At 39.6% G+C, this 19,149-nt stretch overlaps 1 protein-coding gene across 2 annotated transcripts in view; it reads left to right on the top strand.

The window, feature by feature from the left end:
• Positions 1-19,149, top strand: part of SRGAP1 (SLIT-ROBO Rho GTPase activating protein 1) — a 375,594-nt gene that overhangs the window by 211,251 nt on the left and 145,194 nt on the right. For both annotated transcript variants that reach the window (XR_014017110.1, XM_081249815.1), the window contains exons 9-14: positions 2,431-2,628; positions 3,071-3,155; positions 9,743-9,770; positions 13,461-13,563; positions 17,359-17,419; positions 17,575-17,652. Coding sequence is in view for 1 of the 2 variants with exons in the window: in XM_081249815.1 (XP_081105941.1) it covers positions 2,431-2,628; positions 3,071-3,155; positions 9,743-9,770; positions 13,461-13,563; positions 17,359-17,419; positions 17,575-17,652 (553 nt within the window). In the remaining variant the exon portion in view is untranslated. The remainder of the gene's footprint in view (positions 1-2,430; positions 2,629-3,070; positions 3,156-9,742; positions 9,771-13,460; positions 13,564-17,358; positions 17,420-17,574; positions 17,653-19,149) is intronic.

The following is a 19,149-nucleotide window of genomic DNA, read 5'->3' as shown; positions in this document are numbered from 1 at the left end:
AGGACTTGGGTGGGTGTGGCACCTGCCAAGTCACTGGACAGGTCCCTGGTGGGCAGGACTGGCCACATAATCCAAGAAGACCAAAAATATTCCAGGCAGAATATATTTTTAAAATCCTTACCTAGATACATTATAGTGAAACTGTAGAAAACTTTAAAACCAGCTGGAGAAAGAAAGCAGGGTTCATTCAAAGTGTGATAGGCTGATAGTAAACTTCTCATTCAACAGGAACATAGAAGCCACAAGAAAGTACAGTGATGTTTTAAATGTACTGAAGGAAAATAACTGCCAACCAGGAAAAAATATCTTTCACAAATGAAGGTGAAATAGAAGACATTTTTAAATCAACAAAAGCAAAATTCGCCACTAGAGGATTCATGCTAAAAAGAATTCCTATGTAGAAAATAAATGTAGTTACCAAAGGGGAAGGGGAGGAATAAATTAGGAGTATGGGATTAACAGATACACACTACTGTATATAAAATAGATAAACAACAAGGATTTACTGTATAGCACAGGAAACTATTCAATATCTTGAAATAACCTATAATGGAAAAGAATCTCAAAAAGTATACATATGTGTGTGTGTGTGTATATAAATCACTTTATTGTACACCTGAAACTAACATAATATTGTAAATCAGCTATATTTTTAAAAGAAAGAATTTCTAAAGGGTGTTCTGAAAAATATAAGGTACAGAGATCAAAGAATTTAATAAATATATGGATAAAGCTAAATGAATACTGACTATATCATAATAATGTCTTGTATTTAAATGTATACAAATATTTACATATATAATAATCCTATTATAAAACATTACAAAAATAGCATATAAGTCAGGAAAAGTAAATGGTTTTAAGGTGTTCTAAACTCTGTACATTGTCTGGGAAAAGGATAAAGCTATTGATTTACATTAGACTTTGATAAGCAAAGGTGAAGTACAACCTAATTGTGGAAGATAAATGTGGAAGATAAATTTAAAAGCTCCTAGAAGATAACATAGAACGGTATCTTTATGACCATGAGATAGGAAAATATTCCTTAAATAGGACACAAAAGGCACTGATTATAAAGGCAAGGATTAGTAAATTGATTACATTAAAATTAGAGACTTTCATCTAGACACTATAGAAAGAGTAAAAAACCAGAGCTCAGAGTGGGGAAAGATATTTGCAACACATATAACTAACAAAAGACTCATATACGTATTACAAATCTGTAAAGAGAAAGGCTCATCACCCAACAGAAGATTGAGCAAGAGGTTTAACAGACTGTTTCAAAGAGAGAAAATCTAAATTGCCTTCAACATATGGTAATGTGCTCAATCTCAACCATCAGAGAAATACATATTAAAACCACAATGAGATATCACTACACACCCAACACAGTGGTTTAAATTTTTAGGTGATTTTTTTTTTTTCTTTTTTGGCCGTGCCACACGGCTTGCAGGATCTTAGTTCCCTGACCAGGGACCAAACCCTGGCCCTCGGCAATGAGAGCACGTAGTCCTAACCACTGGACCACCAGGGAATTCCCAATGGTTTAAAATTTTAAAACTGACAATACCAATTGTTGTGGATGTGGAGTAATAGGAATGCTCCTGTGTTGGTGAGAGTACAAGTTAGAACAGTCTGGAATACCCAATAAGCAGCAGTCCTACTCAAGTATGTGTGGCCCAACAAAAATGTGTTCATAGCAGTATTATTCATAGTGGCCCCAAACCAGAAATAAGTCATCTATCAACAGTAAAAGGGATGAATTGTGATGTATTCTTACAATGAATATTCAGCAGTGAAATACTGTACTCACAAGAAATGAATAAATCTTACTACATAAAGTTGAGCAAAAGAAACAAAACAAAAATAGTATATGCTGTAAGAATCCATTTATTTATATAAAGTATTTTAAAAGGGCAAAACTAATATATGAGGTTAGAAATCAGGATAATAGCTACCTCTAGGGAGCAGGAAAGTGTGTGTGGTGACTGGGAGAAGCACAGGGTACTCATAATGTGCTATATTTCTTGATCTGAGTGGTAGTCACATGAGTGTGTTCAGTGGGTGATAATTCATAAAGCTGTACACTTATGGTTTGTGCATTTTTCTGCATGTAATTTCACTTCAGTTTAAAAGGTCCTTTAAAACAGAAAATGTAATTGAGAGAGTACTCAGTGATACATGTGATTTACAGGAACTCAAATATAAAGTGATATCCTCCTCAGGATAATTTTGAAGAAAGCCTCTCCTTATATTGTTGACATGGGGTATTGTTTACCTGTCTCTCTCCCTGTCTACCTGTCTCTCTAATAGACTCTGAACTTTGGTGGGGGCAGGGCCTGTGCCCCCACCTCTACCTGACAGAGCAGTTTCTGTTTGTGGGATTCACGAAATAAGGTACTAACTTGAGAAATGTGCTCCTATTCCCAGGTTAAGAAAACGACTGAGGCCACCTTGCAGACGATACAAGATATGGTCACCATCGAGGACTACGATGTTTCTGAATGCTTCCAGCACAGTCGTTCCACAGAGTCTGTGAAGTCTACTGTCTCTGAAACCTACCTGAGTAAGCCCAGTATCGCCAAGAGAAGAGCCAACCAGCAGGAGACCGAGCAGTTCTACTTCATGGTATGCCTGCTGCTTCCCCAGCCACTCCTGGGGCTCAGATCTGGGGGCCCCAAGCACTGTTTCTGGAGTTGCATCAGAATCACCTGGGGTTCTTTACTAAGATCAGAGTTTCCAATTCAGTAGGTCTGGGATAGGGTTTAGGAGATAGTACTGACATGTGGACAAATTTAAAGAGGACTGCTCTGAAACAGAACTTTAAGATTATTTAATGAACATACATGTCACCAGGAGAGCTTGTTACAATGAAGGTTCTGATTCCGGTAGGTCTGGGGAGGGAGGCACCTGAGAGCCCACATCTCTAATAGGCTGATGCCACAACACTTTGCTTAGCAAGTTTCTATGATCTAAAAGACAAAAGTGGCTGGATTTTAGATATCCTATGGGAAGTTCCTGGACACTGAATAATGTTTTTAAAGTTAAAAACGTATCTTTGCTTTTGCAGAAACTCAGAGAATATTTGGAGGGTAGTAATCTCATCACAAAACTTCAAGCCAAGCATGACTTGTTGCAGAGGACCCTTGGAGAAGGTCAGTTACCTGACATAGTTGGGGAGATGACCTGGATTATATGTTGTGTCATGTATGTATTCCATGAAGAGTGTGAACTGTGAATTCGTGCTGGAAGAAGCAGAGAACACTGTATGTTGACATTTGGCTTTTATCTGTGTAAGAATCAAGTTCTCCCTGGAACTGTTTTCTTTATGAGCTTGATGCTAACCAGAACAGGGAAATCTGGCCAACACAGAGCTCCAGAGGAAGGGTCTTCAGAGCACAGTGCTCCTAGGAAGAGAGAAGTCAGAAGGAGCCGCACCTGTTCCCACCTGCTGACCCCGCCCCCCCCAGTCACTTCTTCCTTTCCTTCTTGGACTTCCCCACCCTTCCAGCCCCACCCCTTTTGTTTAAATGGACTAGTATTTGTTGTCCCATCTAATGCCTGTTTGGACTCTAGAAACCAGTTAAACCAGTTTGGGTGATTTTTTTTTTTTCTTTCAGTAGGCATTGGTTTTACTTGAGAAGCAAACGAATTCTATTACGCATATTGCTGTATCTAATGGTACCAAAAACAACAGTAGCTACCACTAACACAAGGCTCTCTCTGTGCCAGGCATTGTTCTGAGCTGTATATATAACTGGGCACTATTAATTTCCCCATTTTTACAGATGGGAAAACTGAGGAGAAAAAAAAGGATTAAAGTAAAGGGTACAGGGCTTCCCTGGTGGCGCAGTGGTTGAGAGTCTGCCTGCCGATGCAGGGGACATGGGTTCGTGCCCCGGTCTGGGAAGATCCCACATGCCGTGGAGCGGCTGGGCCCGTGAGCCATGGCCGCTGAGCCTGCGTGTCCGGAGCCTGTGCTCCACAACGGGAGAGGCCACAACAATGAGAGGCCCGCATACCGCAAAAAAAAAAAAAAAGTAAAGGGTACAGTGTAGATGTTATTGCTTCCCTTTTCATCTTCATGAAATTTAAAAGGGAAAAAAAAACACAAATGAAGTTCCTGTCATAAGTACCTCATAATCTGTAATACATTTAATTATCTTTTATTCACACTAGATCTCGCTGGAAGTTATAAAAAAAGAAGGAATACAGATGGGAGAGGAAATCAGGGAACTGAGTTGTGTAAACAACTCGAGCCAAAAAGAGTTTGCTCCCTTGACCTAAACCCTTACCTCCTACCATTTTAGAACCTTCCTTAGCCATAAAGCAGGGTTTCCATCACCTTATCTCCTGGTTTCCTCCAAGGGACCATTATCCTCTGGGAATGTCCACATGGAGAAAGATCATCATAACCTGAAACTCCGTGTGTTGCAGTTAGGATGACAGACTCTAAGATAAAAGGCCAATTTCACTTAGAAAAAAAACAAATAACATTTAAAGTGCTAAGAACTGTCTTAAAAAATAAAATAACCAAATACAGTATGTGAACCTTCATTAGACTGTGAATCAAAAAGCAAAGTTGGGCTTCCCTGGTGGCGCAGTGGTTGAGAGTCCGCCTGCTGATGCAGGGGACACGGGTTCGTGCCCCGGTCCGGGAAGATCCCACATGCTGCGGAGCGGCTGGGCCCGTGAGCCATGGCCGCTGAGCCTGCGCGTCCGGAGCCTGTGTTCCTCAACGGGAGAGGCCGCAGCAGTTGAGAGGCCCGCGTACTGCAAAAAAAAAAGAAAAGAAAAGAAAAGCGCTTTTTTTTTCTTTGAATAGTTGCCTTACCTCAGCAATTATGTCCTCTTTTTTCTTTGTTCTCCTCATGATATCATGTAAAGTCTTTTTTTTCTTTTTTCCACTTTTCACAAATGCCTGATATTGCAGTGATGCCCCAAGGTCTGTTGCCAGTCCCAAAGCATAAATAATCTTCAGTGCAGATGAATACTTAATAGGCACAAAGTCCTTCCCTACAGGACTGGAGACACCATTTAAGAAATTGTGAGTTGGAGGGAATTAAGTAGTGGGTGAATTCATTCTTGGCACTGCATGTAGACACGTGTTCATACTCTTGGGATCACATTCTGAAACTTTTATGGTACTCATTCTATGTAGATTCCCTTATGTCTCCTGGAGAGAAAGCCCCACCGGTTGATATTATTTTACATGCCATTTTGGCTAGGGCTCTATTTCAGCCAGTTCACTGAATCCGTACGCCAGATTCTGTCTTCAGCTGCAGAACTGTGTAAAGCTGTATCGTACCTTGTGAGCTCCATGCCAGGATGTCTTCATCTTGTAATTACTTTCAATGGTTTCCGGTGTCCTAGCGACACGAGCTTGTTCACACGTACCAGGCGTTCGCTGGACTGGATTTATTCTGTGCAAGAAACTGGATGGTTCTCACCCAGTGCCTGCAGACCCACTGGCTGCAGACCTCTCTGCTCCCCAGCACTGCCCCCCATGCAGGCTTGGCAGCACACAGTTGTGCTGCATGGGCTTGTTGCTGGCGGCTTTGCCCAGAGACAAGCAGAGCATGGGGGCCATGCCCCACCTTTTAGCTCGGCCATTGTGAGCCCTTTGGCTTTCCATGCAAGCCCTGTTCACATTAGTAGGCTTACACCAAAGGAGACCAGGCAAATTAATGGCGCCTGTCCCACAGTGAGATTATCCAATGGTGAGCCCTTAAGAAGGGATCCGACTCTGGGTTTGGCCAACTAAGGTTAGTAGCACAGGATTAAACAATGTGTTTGGGGACAGTCCTGACTTTTTATGTAGAAATCACATCTCTGAGTTATACTAGGCTCATTGCTACAAAAACTGCCTTCATAGTAAAAGAAATAGAGCCTAACTCAGGGATTTAGCAGTTGATCGTACACAGCTGAAACTGTAACTGCGGACATGTGTTTGGCCTGTCTTGCTGCTCACTTTTGGCAGGCTACCAGTGGCCCAGTAAGTCCTTTGATTTACAGTCCTGCAAAGCAACTAGATTGGGCTCTTAAAGTGGCACTGTCAAAATTCAGAATTCCAAATCTTTGAAAACAACTGAAATAGAAACACATAATGAGTTGTTAAGACCAAAATCGTCATCATCATCTTCATCATCCTTCAGTAGCACCATTATATCATTTTGTGATGTCTTTGTTTTTAAATTGGAGATGTTCAGTCGAACACGGTAAATGAGCTATGTGTCTATAAAACTGAGGCACTGAAATTTTTTTTCTTTTCTCTTTTAGTAATGAGCCTTAGTGTTCACATTGGCTTCTTTGAGTGCAGCATTTGGAGTTAAGGGGGTGTAAATATCAGTGTAATTTTTGCTGAACATAGAAAATCTAATACTGAAAGTTGAGTTCCATGTTATTTTGTTTCTAGACCCAGGCATAAGGTTTCTGACAAAGGAGTTGAATAGATGATCCTCACTTAATCCTTTGTCTGTCTTTGAGTAAGAGTACAAATATACTTTCCAAAGAGAAGCTGATTGTGAATAATTATGTTTTTTAGAAAAGCACTGCAGGTAGTTGGTATTTTCAAGGAAGAAAAAGGGCTGAAAAGTAACACCAGGAGTCCATATCAATCATTCGTTAGGGGCAAAATCTAGGGTGCCTCCATTCAGTTTGAGCTGTGCACATTTTAAATATTTTATCTAGTTTGGGGACTCAAATTGCAACCAAATTAATATTTTGGTTTTTCCTTTTACTCTGTGGACAGAAAACACATTTGGGCATGAAAAATAATTCTCTTCCTAATTCTCAAGTAAAATTTTAAAAGTAGTCAAAGTAGGTGCTTGTACCAAGAACAAGATAATTCTGGGTCATGGGTCATTCTTTTCTTCCAAATGGCTTGCATTGGGGTGGGAGGAGGAGTTCTCTGTTGTTCTTAATAATTAAGTAGCCTTCCAAAGAAAGTGATTGAAATTTAATCCTCAGACCACTGGAAGCGTTCACATTTCTCTGGGAAACAGATTCTTCTAAGCTTGCGTGTTATTGATCTATTAATGATGATACTGATTGAAAATAAAACCTCATTCATCAGTTAAGACACAGTCAGTACTATTAGCAGAAAAAAACGATGGATGTGGTGGTGGCAGTTATACTATGAATGATAGTTCTTGCAAAGCTTGCTCTTGACTCATTAATCAAAATGTATCTTTTATAGGTTTTTAATTTTTTATCAAATACTACTAACCATGGATGGATGGAGCAAAATGATTTTAAGCCATTTTATGTAATCTTTTTGTAACTCTAGTGAATATTCAGTTGGGATATTCTAACAAAATAGCAAAATTTAAACATTATAAAGCATTTCATTTCTAAGGAATTATCATTAACATCTTTATCATTGAATCACTTGAAAGTTATTAACCTCTGTGATTCTCTTTAATTTGATAGATATTATATTTGTTTAATAATTAATTTATTAAATCTTCAGTATTTTGTCTTTGGTTTTAGCCATATGAGGTGGACAGATATGTAAGCCATAGTCTCTACCTGTCTTCTAGGATCTTTCAGAGTATTTGCTGGGGAAAACAAAAGACTTAACATTTTACAATGTATTGGATTGGCCCAAAAGATCATTCGGCTAGTGAATACACTGTGCAATAAAATTCTTGGCAAAAATGAAAAAATGTCTTTTATTTTTACTTAAAACAGAACGAACTTTTTGGCCCACACAGTATTACTTGGGAGCTCAGATCTAGAATTAAAACAAACCTGAGCCTTAGTGCCAGACCCACCACATACTGACCATGTAACCTTGGGCAAGTCACTTGCCCTCTGTATGCTCAGTCTCTTCTGTAAAATAAAAATAGTAATAGTATCTACTTCATAAAGTTGTGAAAATTGTGAGTTACTATAGAGAAAGTGCTTAGAACAGTGTCTAATAAATGTTAGACATTGCCGTTTTTATTGTTGTTACTGATACATAAGTTTATGTCATACTTTTATGTTGTAATAAAGTATGCAGCATGGCAGAATATAATACAGCACAAGCCAGCTATTTTCTCTGCCTTCCATCCTTTGTTCATTCTACTGACTCGCCCTGGGTGATCTCAGCTAGCTCCCATGGCCCCAGCACAACCTAAAGGGTGGCAACTCTTTAAATCTTAATCTCCAGCCCTGTCTTCTCCTTGTGCTTTAACCCTGTATAGCCAGCTTCCTGCTGAAGGCTATCCCGTAAGACATCACACTCAGCTCACCGTCTGCTCTCTCCGCTTTCATAGACCTCTCCCACTTAGAAATAGCTATAAATTCTTCTGGAGTTCTGTGTCCACCGTCTCTTTTTTCTTGTTCCCCAAAATAGCAGAAGGCCAGCAGAAGGAAGGGACTTCCAGTTAAATGATAGGTAGAACTGGGTAGTGGAGGAAAAATCAGATTTTTCTCCTTTCCCCCGACCCCAACCCCAAGTCATGGCCAAGGACAGATTCTACCAAGACTAACAGTAGCCTGGATCTGTTTGAGAAAGGTATTCTCTGATATGAACTGGTGCCCCTTGTTTAGTAAATAGGTATTAGCCAAATCGTTTATGTCACTTGTTATTCAAAAGCAGATGATAGAGTAAAAGACTCGTTGCAGCCTGGCAGTGTTCATTCACCATTCCCAGCCAGGCAGCTCTCTCTATGGATTGTTATATTGGCCTTGCCGTACAAGCCTGAATCACTGCATTGTGATACGATGGGCTGGTCTCACCTGTTTGTGCTGCAACATGACCCTTCTCTGCCAGCTGTATTTTCAGGCTGTTTCAGGACCGTATCATCATTTTGCAAATAAACCAGTTGAATGGTTTAACTCTCCCACACCCCTTCCCGCTGCTCCACCCTAAATATAAGAGAGAACAGACAGCAACCTGTAGACATATTCAAACTTGAAATTACCTCAGTTTGTAGGAGCACCACAAAAATACAGAGCTGTTATTTAAAACAAATCAAGAAGCCCGAATGTATAAGAACCTCATGTTTTAAGTGACAGAGAATTCTGTGAAAGGCTTTTAGCTTACAAGTTGGTGGAATGTAGCATAATTTAATGTCCTTGTACTTTAATATCTGCAAATGTCATTTCCGACTATAAAGTGCAACTTCTCTCCCTGATTTCGTATTATAGAATAAACACCAATTTAATCTAAAGGAAATTGAGTTCTCCTAACCCTACATGACCCCCTGCTTCTCTCTCACAAGTATCAATCAAGACGGGGAATAACTAACATTCAAATCTTGGATGTGTTTTATTTGTATTTCATCTTTGAACTTACAGTTAAGATCAGGCAGGAGCTTCCCTGGTGGTCCAGTGGTTAAGACTCTGAGCTTCCACTGCAGGGGGCTCAGGTTCAATCCCTGGTCAGGGAACTAAGATCCCACATACCACATGGCATGGCCAAAAAACTAAAAAAAAAAAAAAAAAAGATCACGCAGCTATTTCTTGATTTAAAAAATAATAATAAAAAATAAAACTCCCTGCCTCATATTGCCAAGTGAAATATGTTTCTCTAATCTATAGAATTTATTAAATTTTATGTATAGATTTTATGAAATATTTACTTTGCATTTTTTGTCTATCTTTATATACTGTCTTCATGCTCTCCACCATAAAATGTGTAAGTTATTATAAACTCAGCATCATAAATCAAGGGACAGATGATACAAAAGATTGCCCAGTGCACCGCACGGATGCCATTCAGTTGACTTATTTTAATTTTTTTTTTCTGCAGGTCATAGAGCTGAATATATGACTACAAGGTAGGAAAATATTTTATCATAACTTATTGCGTCTCACTCTCTTCTCTCTTTTAACAAGCAACCATTTAAATGCTGCATGAATGAAGATATTTTGTTAATGAACATGGAAGATAGTTTGGGCTTGACAAAACAGTAACATGAAGTGTTTGGGGTTCTCACAAAAGCAGATTTGCTCTGGAAGATCTGAGGGTTTCCCAGTGGAATTGTAAAGCTCTTTAATGAGCAGCCTCAGTTAAAAAAAAAAAAAAAAAAAAAGACATAAATTGAATGGGTTTGATTTATCTAATCCAAAACACTTTAAGTTTCTAGAAAGAGTCTGATAGGATTTTTGATTTGATAATTTAATTAACAAGCAATATTATGCACATATCTACTGTGTTAGTTACTTCTTGCTCCTGTATGATGTATAAAAACTAGAGCTATGTTGAATACTCTTAGGACTTCAGCTCTGCCCCCGTTTGGTTTACTTTAAAAATTTGACTTTTAATGCCTAGTATCATATTGCACTTTCTTTTTTTCTTCCTTTTTCTCCCCTTTTTTAAAATTCTTAGAAGGATTTTGATGCTACTGCTGAGAAGGAAAAGCCTTTTTGGAAGCAGGTTCTGATTTAGGTTGGAGAAAGTTTGTGGCAACTTTTACTTTTCTCTGTCAACATTTGTACAACAGCCAGAAATTATTCTAATGGACATAGCAAGACTTTACACTTTTAAAATTGAGTTCTCTTTGAGGTAGGAGGCATTTAGAACACTGGTGTGTCTGTTGCAGTAACTGGCAAGTTGATTTTAAGGTTCTGCAATGTTCCTGCTAGGCAGTTTATTCAAAAGGAAACCCCTCTTACTTCTCGGTGAACCAACTAGGAAGATACAGCTACTGACTTGTCTAAACTTTACGAAAATACTGAGGTTTTTCTTCCCTATGTCAGTGACAAAGAGGCATATTACTCCTGCATAGTAATATGTGGCTTTTTTCACAAATAGTGTCCCTTTGCATTATCAACTATTTTACCTGTTTCTAAATTATAATTAATGTAAGGCAATTTTTAAAAAGATTTTTTTAAAGGAAGGAGTGCAAATATATATTTGCAATGAGGGCTGTACTTGCCCAACAGACTTGATATTCACATCATCCTGACTGGTACTTCCTCTCATCCACATGGGCATTCTACCTAGAAAGCCAGATTATCTGGAAGTTGTGTGGCAGGCACACAACCAGAAGGAGTTATACAATTCGAATGTTGAATGAAGGTAGAATCTGTTCACCTGATGTGTACGTGGTAGAGCCAGATCCATCAGTGCACCAGTCTGCCTGCCGAGCCAACTCTGCCATGGAAAGTACCTTGATAAGCACTCAGGCAGTTTATGTTAACCTCAAATCCCTCTCACAGCTTTAGTATCTTCATATTTGTCTCATACTTTTGATGTGTCAAGAGAGGCAATTTTCAGGCTTTTGGGAGAAGACTCAAAAGGCATCTCTCCGTTAGCCCCAGCCAGGAGTTTCTCGGCATCTCTCAGTGATGCAGGAGTAATTATCCAGTGCCACTGGGGGCTTTGGCTCTAGCTACAACATTTGCTTGTCCCCACTAATCAGTAACCAAACAAAATGAGCCTGTGTTCCTATTCCCTTAGCTTCATCAGCTGCTCCAGATAGCATTAAATGTGAAGTTCTTTGGACCTTGTTGTAATAACCACATTTTCTAGTTCCTATATTTGATGCTTTGATATCTTGGGGCCTTACTGACCCTGGAGGGACTCCCCTTCTGAGAGTCAGTCAATTCCTAGAGATAGTAAAGGGCTTGCTTACAAGTGTGCCTTTTGTGTACAAAGCAACCAGTCCAGAGCCCAGACTCTCAGCCACCTCCTTTATCAAGTCTTCACCTCAGGGCCACTGTTCCTCTTCCCCAGTCACCCAAAGGCCAGGTACCAGACAAATAGGGACAGCTCCCGTGCCCCCAGGGCCCACCAAAATTATTCAAGAACTAGCCAATCCTAAACCTACTTACCCTGCCTTGCCTGTTCCTTCCATGGGAACCGCAACAAAGGCTCACATTTTCCCTCATTCTTCCTTCCTCCTGAGCGACCTTGGTGCTTCTGCGTGTGCCCCCCTCCCCCATGTAGTAGCAGGCCCCCAACTCTTGGGAACTGTGAGTAACAAACAGTCTTCCCAATAACAGTTGTCTTCTGATCTGTTGCCTCACCATACCTGAGTAAAAATAAAGTCTATATTTTAAAATACTTCTAAAATAATGAAAAGAGTGGATGAAATCAAGCACATATGGTTAAATTCCTTGGTGGGCAGTTGTTTTGTTTGTTTATACCTACCAGATCCTTTCCTCTGTGAATGGCACAGAATTCAGTGTATAAACAAGATTTCAGAAACTTCAGCAGTGGCAGATTATGACTTGCTGCTTGGTGAAATTTTCCATGTTTGCTTCTAGGCACTTGCAAGGGCTCCTTTTAACCTCTCAAGCACCATGGAGCTTCAGGTGTTGCTTGCTGAATACCCCATTAGTCATAGGAGCCCAGCTGTTGGGAGGGCCTTAGAATTTGGCTATGGAAGGCGGTATCAGCAAGTTTGTTCCCCTACCTCTCTTGATTGCTATGATAATACCTTACGAAGCTAGCCAGGCTTCTACATAAACTCTTGGGCTTTCGTTTCTAAACTGGTCTTTCAGAACTTTAATGAACTGAAAAGGCAATTCTTCCTAGAGAGTTTGCAGCTTAATAAAGGGCTTTACCTGATTTCCAAGTGTGGTGTACATCCTCAAACCAGCCTTCCAGTTAAGAAGGAGTTTAGATTGGAATGTCCAGAGAGAAGTTTTGGGATTCTTCTTCCATGTATTCCTTGCAGCACAGTTGTTGAAGTTGAGTCACGTAATCCTGGCCCTCTTTGCCGTAAAGGGAGAGGGCGGAAGAGGTTCCCTCTCTCCAGTTACAGAGCAAGATGATGCAGGGTTTCTAAATATGGTACGTGGTACCCTGGATGTGCATATGCCAGAGAGACTGACTTATCCATCAAAGCAAGCAGACCGGAGATGGAGAGAGTCCAGAAAAGACTAAATGGGTGCATCTTAATGCTCTACAAATAGGTGATGAGCTAGTCTGTTTTAAAGAAATAACAATTCATGTGAGCCTGGACCCACTGCCCCCCACTGAAACAAAACTCTATTTTTCACTTGTGACCCATTAATAGCTACTTTTGCATAAAATAAAATCCCATTAATTGCCTGAGAGATATCAAACAGATGTCATGTTATTTGCATTGAAGAATTATGTTGTAACTAAAAATATTACATTTAATTTCTCTATTGGGATCTATCAGAGGCCTAATTTTTATGACCTGTTGTCTTCTGTGTGACTTGTAAGCCGAATAACACAAACCTCGGTTTGTAACTCTTGGCCAAATAGCTCGCAGTTAATTCCATTTGTTTATGATGACTGCTTTAAAACAAACTAGCAAACAAATGTCAACTACAACATACAAGAAAAGAATAGTCTGATTGAATAGCTGGTATGGGTTTTGATATATAAGTAAAAGTAAATAAATGGGAAAGGGGAGGACTGTTTTCCTCTGTGGGTAGGGGGGGGGAAGGAACACAAGAATTCCTGTGTTTTGTAATTTTGATGTGACCTATGGGTGTTTCATTTATTGTTTGATTTCTGTCATGCTCAGTAATTATATTCCCTCTCTTAGGCCTCCAAATGTTCCCCCTAAGCCCCAGAAACACAGGAAGTCCAGACCCCGCTCACAGTATAATGCTAAGTTGTTTAATGGGGATTTGGAAACATTCATCAAGGTACTGGCACCAGCCATCTGGGTGGCTGATCTCCACACTTCTTACTATAATGGTCTCAGCCTCTCATAAAAGGAGGCAGGTCATTATGTCCAAGTCTGTCCTGGGGCTCTTTGCTTTCCCAGAAAATCAATATAATATTTCCTGAAGTCAGAGAGAGGAAAGAATATTTGGTTTGAGTGCCTTCAGAAGAGGGAATAAATGTGGGTATTATTATACTGGCAAAAGAGAAAGCCCTCTTTCTTAAAAAAAAAAAAGCCATAATTTGTACAAAAAGGAAAAGAGCTACCTGATAAAATGTTTTGTTTCTACTCATGCAAATGAGGTGGCACAAAATATATCTAAAGTCCATCGTTAAGCTAGCTCTGAAGCACGAGTTTCGATTTCCCATGACTTGAGGAATTCATTATATTGGATAAATTGTAGGACCCTGTGGTCTGTATCTGGATCTCTGCTGTGTTTACTCTGTCTTTTTCATCCTGTATTTCTGATAACGCTTCTAGCAGAGGACGAAGGAATTCACACGCGAGACATCAGGTATAGTGCTCGAGGGAAGCAAGGGCACAGCCTCTTTCACTCTTGATATCATTTTCAAATCACAGTCATGCTTGGCTTTAATTAGACTTTTTAAGGTCTTTAAAAGAAAAGTGTTTGCAGCTGGAAATTAGACAGGTTTATAAATAGCTTTACTTAGAAAAGAATCATAGGACTCAAACACTGATTTAAGAGGAGTAGTTCTCTAGTAAAACTGGATAAACTCTTAGGTTTTACATTATGTATTTGGCAAACATACTAAATTTGGGTCAGGGGCTTTTATTAAGGAGAGTCAATGTTAAATACAAATGTACATTTAATACTGGATTTTGGACCCTCATGTAAATTATACAAAAAAAGAGAAGAACTTACTCTTCCATAGCTAACATTTTATGACATGGGATGCAGTGTTTCTGAAGACTAAATTTATACAGGAAACCACATCATTGATAACCCCCGTTAACAATATGTTACAGCTGTCTTGCTTTCTTTAAAGACAGATCTTTTATTGGATATGTACACTAATCGTTAAAAAATGTATGTGTGTGTGTGCATGCATGCGGACAGAGAGACACATGCATACATACAGAGATTAAAAGCATCTGACAACCTTAAAACTGAGCCCTAACCCTGGAATTGAGTGAAAAGTCACTGGACAACCTACAGAGCAATCACGAATCCAATGCCATTAGCCTTAAACCCAGAAGAGCCTTATTGGCTCTAATTTAATATGAAATTATTGTCAAATTTGATTATCTGGTTTCCCAGCCCAGGGCTCACAAGCAGGGGCAAACTAGATGGAGAGAAGGGAATGATAAAATGAAAGCACTGGGATATGCAACTGATGGCCTGGCAGAGAAGGAGAATATAGAAAAGCTCAAAGAAGCAGATGTGTGATTCCATTATATTTGATAGCACAGTACAAGAATGACTGCTTAAGGTCATAGGAAAGCACATATTATATTTTTAAAAGATTTTTCATTCAGAACAGTTAAAGGAAACCAAATTTAGGCATGAAAGGAGGAGTAAACCATTTATCGTGGAAAATTCACTTATGTGAGCTCTGCTTTGTCCCAGATGCCATATTAAAGAACCTTTGGTCCTAGCAGTGAAACAGTGGATACAGAGATCCCCACACTTATGAAAAGTGCCCAGTCAATTGAGGTCCCCACAATATCACTGCGAGAAAAACACCCTTTTTCCTGTTTCCCATGGGGAAACTGAGACACAAAAGGATTTGTTTGAATGGTTGATGGAACACAGCCCATTGCTTCACTTCTTGTAAAATATTTTCTACCAAAGCATCTGGCATCCATGAAATTAAATTAAAACATGCACATTCATTACTTTTTGACTCCAAAATTCATGATATCTGAATGAAATAGTGATGATAGCTGAAAGATTAGCAGTTGCCTAAGCAAATGTGAAGATGAAAATATTTTAAAAATAATACACAAACCTAACACATTTTTATTTAGAACTTTCTTAATGCAAACATTTTCCTTTTAATAACCTTTTATTCTTGTTTTTTTTGTTTTAATCCTAAGTTCAGCTGAGTTGCAAACTAATATTCTCGTTTTATCATTTACATTTAAATATTTGTTGCTCTTTTAGATTACAGTTTTATAGGAATTGTTCACACAAAAAAAGTTTGTATCCTAAAGAAAAATCCCCTCTCATATTTAGTAAGTTTTGATGTAATTATATGGCTATTCTTGAGCCAACTGGTTCACAATTAATAAAGTTTACATTCCTGAAACAAATTGACTAATTAGAGAAACTTAATGCAGGCTCCAGAAGTAATTGAACCATTAACTGGTTTATACACTGATGAGATTGTCTTAAAACCAAGAAGGAAACCAACCATTCCTCAAGAAGTATATTACCCATTCTAGGAATGGTAAAAAGTTAGATTGCTGGACTGCATTATTCCCACTCCTTGCCCTGTTGATTAATTGGAAAGGTTAGTGGATTCTGAATTGTTCTAATAGATTGAGACAACCAAATTCTTCTTGTGTTGCAGAATAAAATTCCTCATGAATTAGTGCCTGATTTCAGCTAATCATTTTGAACCTCCATGTTAACCTTAAAGCTCTAATTCCTGAAAGAGCAGAGCCTGAAAAGAACATGAAAAATAACTCCATAGTCGGTAACCTCTTTTAACTACATGGAGTGCATGGCATTGATACATATTTAACTGTGACCTAAGCAGCTCTTTCATTTCATTTGTCATCCTGTACATGTCTTAATACATTTCCAGAATTCACATTTGCTCAGTAGAGTGCACTGACTATATTATGAGATGTGGAGAAAGAAGGCTAAGAGATGTTCCTTCTAAAAAAATGAGATCTAATGGGGTGTGCATTGGTGCCATTTTTTTCTCCATCCTTAAAACATGAAAAAATAACAGTGAAAAATCTCTAAGGATCAGTAAGTTCTGATGCCAACTAAATAAATACATGACACATTATGAGCAGCTCTAAAGCAATTCTCATATTATGCATCTGGAAACATGTAAGCCCTTTTATAACTGTCATCATCTAGATGGTGGACTCTCAGGGATGCCACAGAGAAGATCCTGAGATGGCTGAATGGTTGTGTTTGGTGACTAGTACAGTCAGTCAGTCCTAAGATGCTATGCTTAAAATACACAGAGTTCTGGGGCTTCCCTGGTGGCGCAGTGGTTGAGAGTCCGCCTGCCAATGCAGGGGACACGGGTTCGTGCCCTGGTCCGGGAAGATCCCACATGCCGTGGAGCGGCTGGGCCCGTGAGCCATGGCCGCTGAGCCTGCACATCCAGAGCCTGTGCTCCACAACGGGAGAGGCCACAATAGTGAGAGGCCCGCATACCGCAAAAAAAAAAAAAAAAAAAATACACAGAGTTCTTTTCAGGTCCATTAGATTAATTACTTGTATAAATAACCTTTTAAAAAAATGAGTGATTTATATATTCATTTCTATATGTAAGCCTACATACAGTAGAAAAGATGAATTAGCTGGACATCTTTAGGCACAGCAGAGTAAGTTGAAACACGATTGCCTTCAATGTATTTAATTTGGTTTGCCCCAGAACTGAAACATACCTTCGGTTAAATATAATTTTATATTTGGCCCTTGTGGAATATTTTAGAGGGAGTGTGTTTGGAAATGATCATCTAAAAGAGTAAAAGTCAGTCTTTAACTAGGGTTAAACTGTGAGCTTTATTATTATGTGTGATTTGTGCCTCTTCTTTGCGGTTAACTGGTTTCCATCTCTTTACCCAGGACTCAGGACAGATCATCCCCCTCATTGTGGAAAGCTGTATTCGGTTCATCAATCTCTATGGTAAGCCCTAAACTGCAATATTCTTATTTTAAACAATAATTACTAGGAGTATTTCAGTAAATATGTCTTTCCTTTTAATACTTAATTGTTGGGAAAAGGGGGACCTGGAGGACATGATGGGTTCTTTCATGCTCTTTCCCTTCTGTTCTCTTTAGGTCTTCAACATCAGGGGATTTTCAGAGTGTCTGGTTCCCAGGTGGAAGTCAATGATATTAAAAATTCATTTGAGAGAGGTACTTGCATGTCTGCACCTATAAGCAAACCTTGATAAAAAGTCATCGTCTTCTGTAGAGTGAAGTGGCATACTTATTCTGTGTATCTTCAAAACCTTTCTCTGCATTTATTTCGTTGTGGATGTTGAGTTAAGAATCTATTTAGGATAGCTAAGAAATGAAGCCAAAATCATAAGACTTTGTTATCAAGTCTAGAAAAGTATATGAGTTTTGTATCCTGGTTTAGGACTGGCATTGATAATCCTCAGCACATTGTCAAAGGTGGCTCATGAAAGGTTCTAGAAGAGTGGCAAGAACAGCCCTGGGCCTGCATAGCAGCTGTTTGAGGTGACTCATCCCAGCTTCATGTCTATTTCCTTTGTCAGGAACTCTCCTTCCTCTTATTACCATCCCCAGACTCCTTCCCTGTGACCTTAGTTGGTGCCTTACTCTTATTCCCAATTGGCTAAATAAGTCCTCCTAAACATTATGATTAGCAAAACCGTACACTTTAGCATCAAGCGGACCTAGAATCAAATCCCACTCTTGCATTTACTAATCATGTGATTTGGGTCAAGTGACTCATCTCTTACTCTGGCCTTGGTTTCCTCATCTGCAGAATCCCAGGACTGGTGTGAGAATTGGGTATAATCCATGGAAGTGCCTAACTCTTTAGTAGTGGGTCTTAGCTGCTAATGCTCTCCAGTTACAATGACTTGTATTGTGTCTGCTTCTGGATACAGCTGCACCTTCCTGCCTCTGCTTGGAAGTCAAGACAAGAATGCAGAGGGAGGGGCATCAAGGCTTGGAGACAAGGCAACCCCTCTTGGTCCCATTTGCCCTAACCCAGACTTGACACAGAGCCAGTTTGAAACCTTGGGTAAAGAGGTGAACTCGGAGCCAGATTGTTTTTCCTCTTCCAAAGCCTCTTACAGTGCATAGAGCCGAGCAGCCTCCCCTCTCAAGGGCTAAGTGTCCAAGTCTCTTACATGGACCATATTCAAGATAAATTGAAATGTAGTAAAGCCTCAGGTTCCTGTGCCAGCCACTGCAAGCAAAAATGCTTTATTATTTTTCCTTGAACATTCCCCTAGTATGTTGTTTGTTTGTGATCCCTTTGGGTAAGGCTTTCTCACAGTGGGCAAAAAAAAAATATTTTGGTGAATTCGTGTTCAATGATTTCCCACCCTTGAAGCAGAGAAAAAGGAACCACAGGTCCCTGAAAATAAGCTGCCCCAACAGGCAAAAAAAAAAAGTTAAAATTCAATGTACAGGGCTTCCCTGGTGGCGCAGTGGTTGAGAGTCCGCCTGCCGATGCAGGGGACATGGGTTCATGCCCTGGCCCGGGAGGATCCCACATGCCGCGGAGCGGCTGGGCCCTTGAGCCATGGCCGCTAAACCTGCGTGTCCGGAGCCTGTGCTCCGCAACAGGAGAGGCCACAACAGTGAGAGGCCCGCGTACCACAAAAAAAAAAAAAATTAAATGTACAATTTTTGTGAACTTTACAAGAGCAGACC

This window comes from Mesoplodon bidens (genome assembly GCF_964165515.1).
Source record: "Mesoplodon bidens genome assembly, chromosome: 11".
Classification (NCBI taxonomy): domain Eukaryota; kingdom Metazoa; phylum Chordata; class Mammalia; order Artiodactyla; family Ziphiidae; genus Mesoplodon; species Mesoplodon bidens.
Note: the sequence above shows the minus strand (reverse complement) of the source record. Positions and strands in the feature narration are given on the sequence as shown.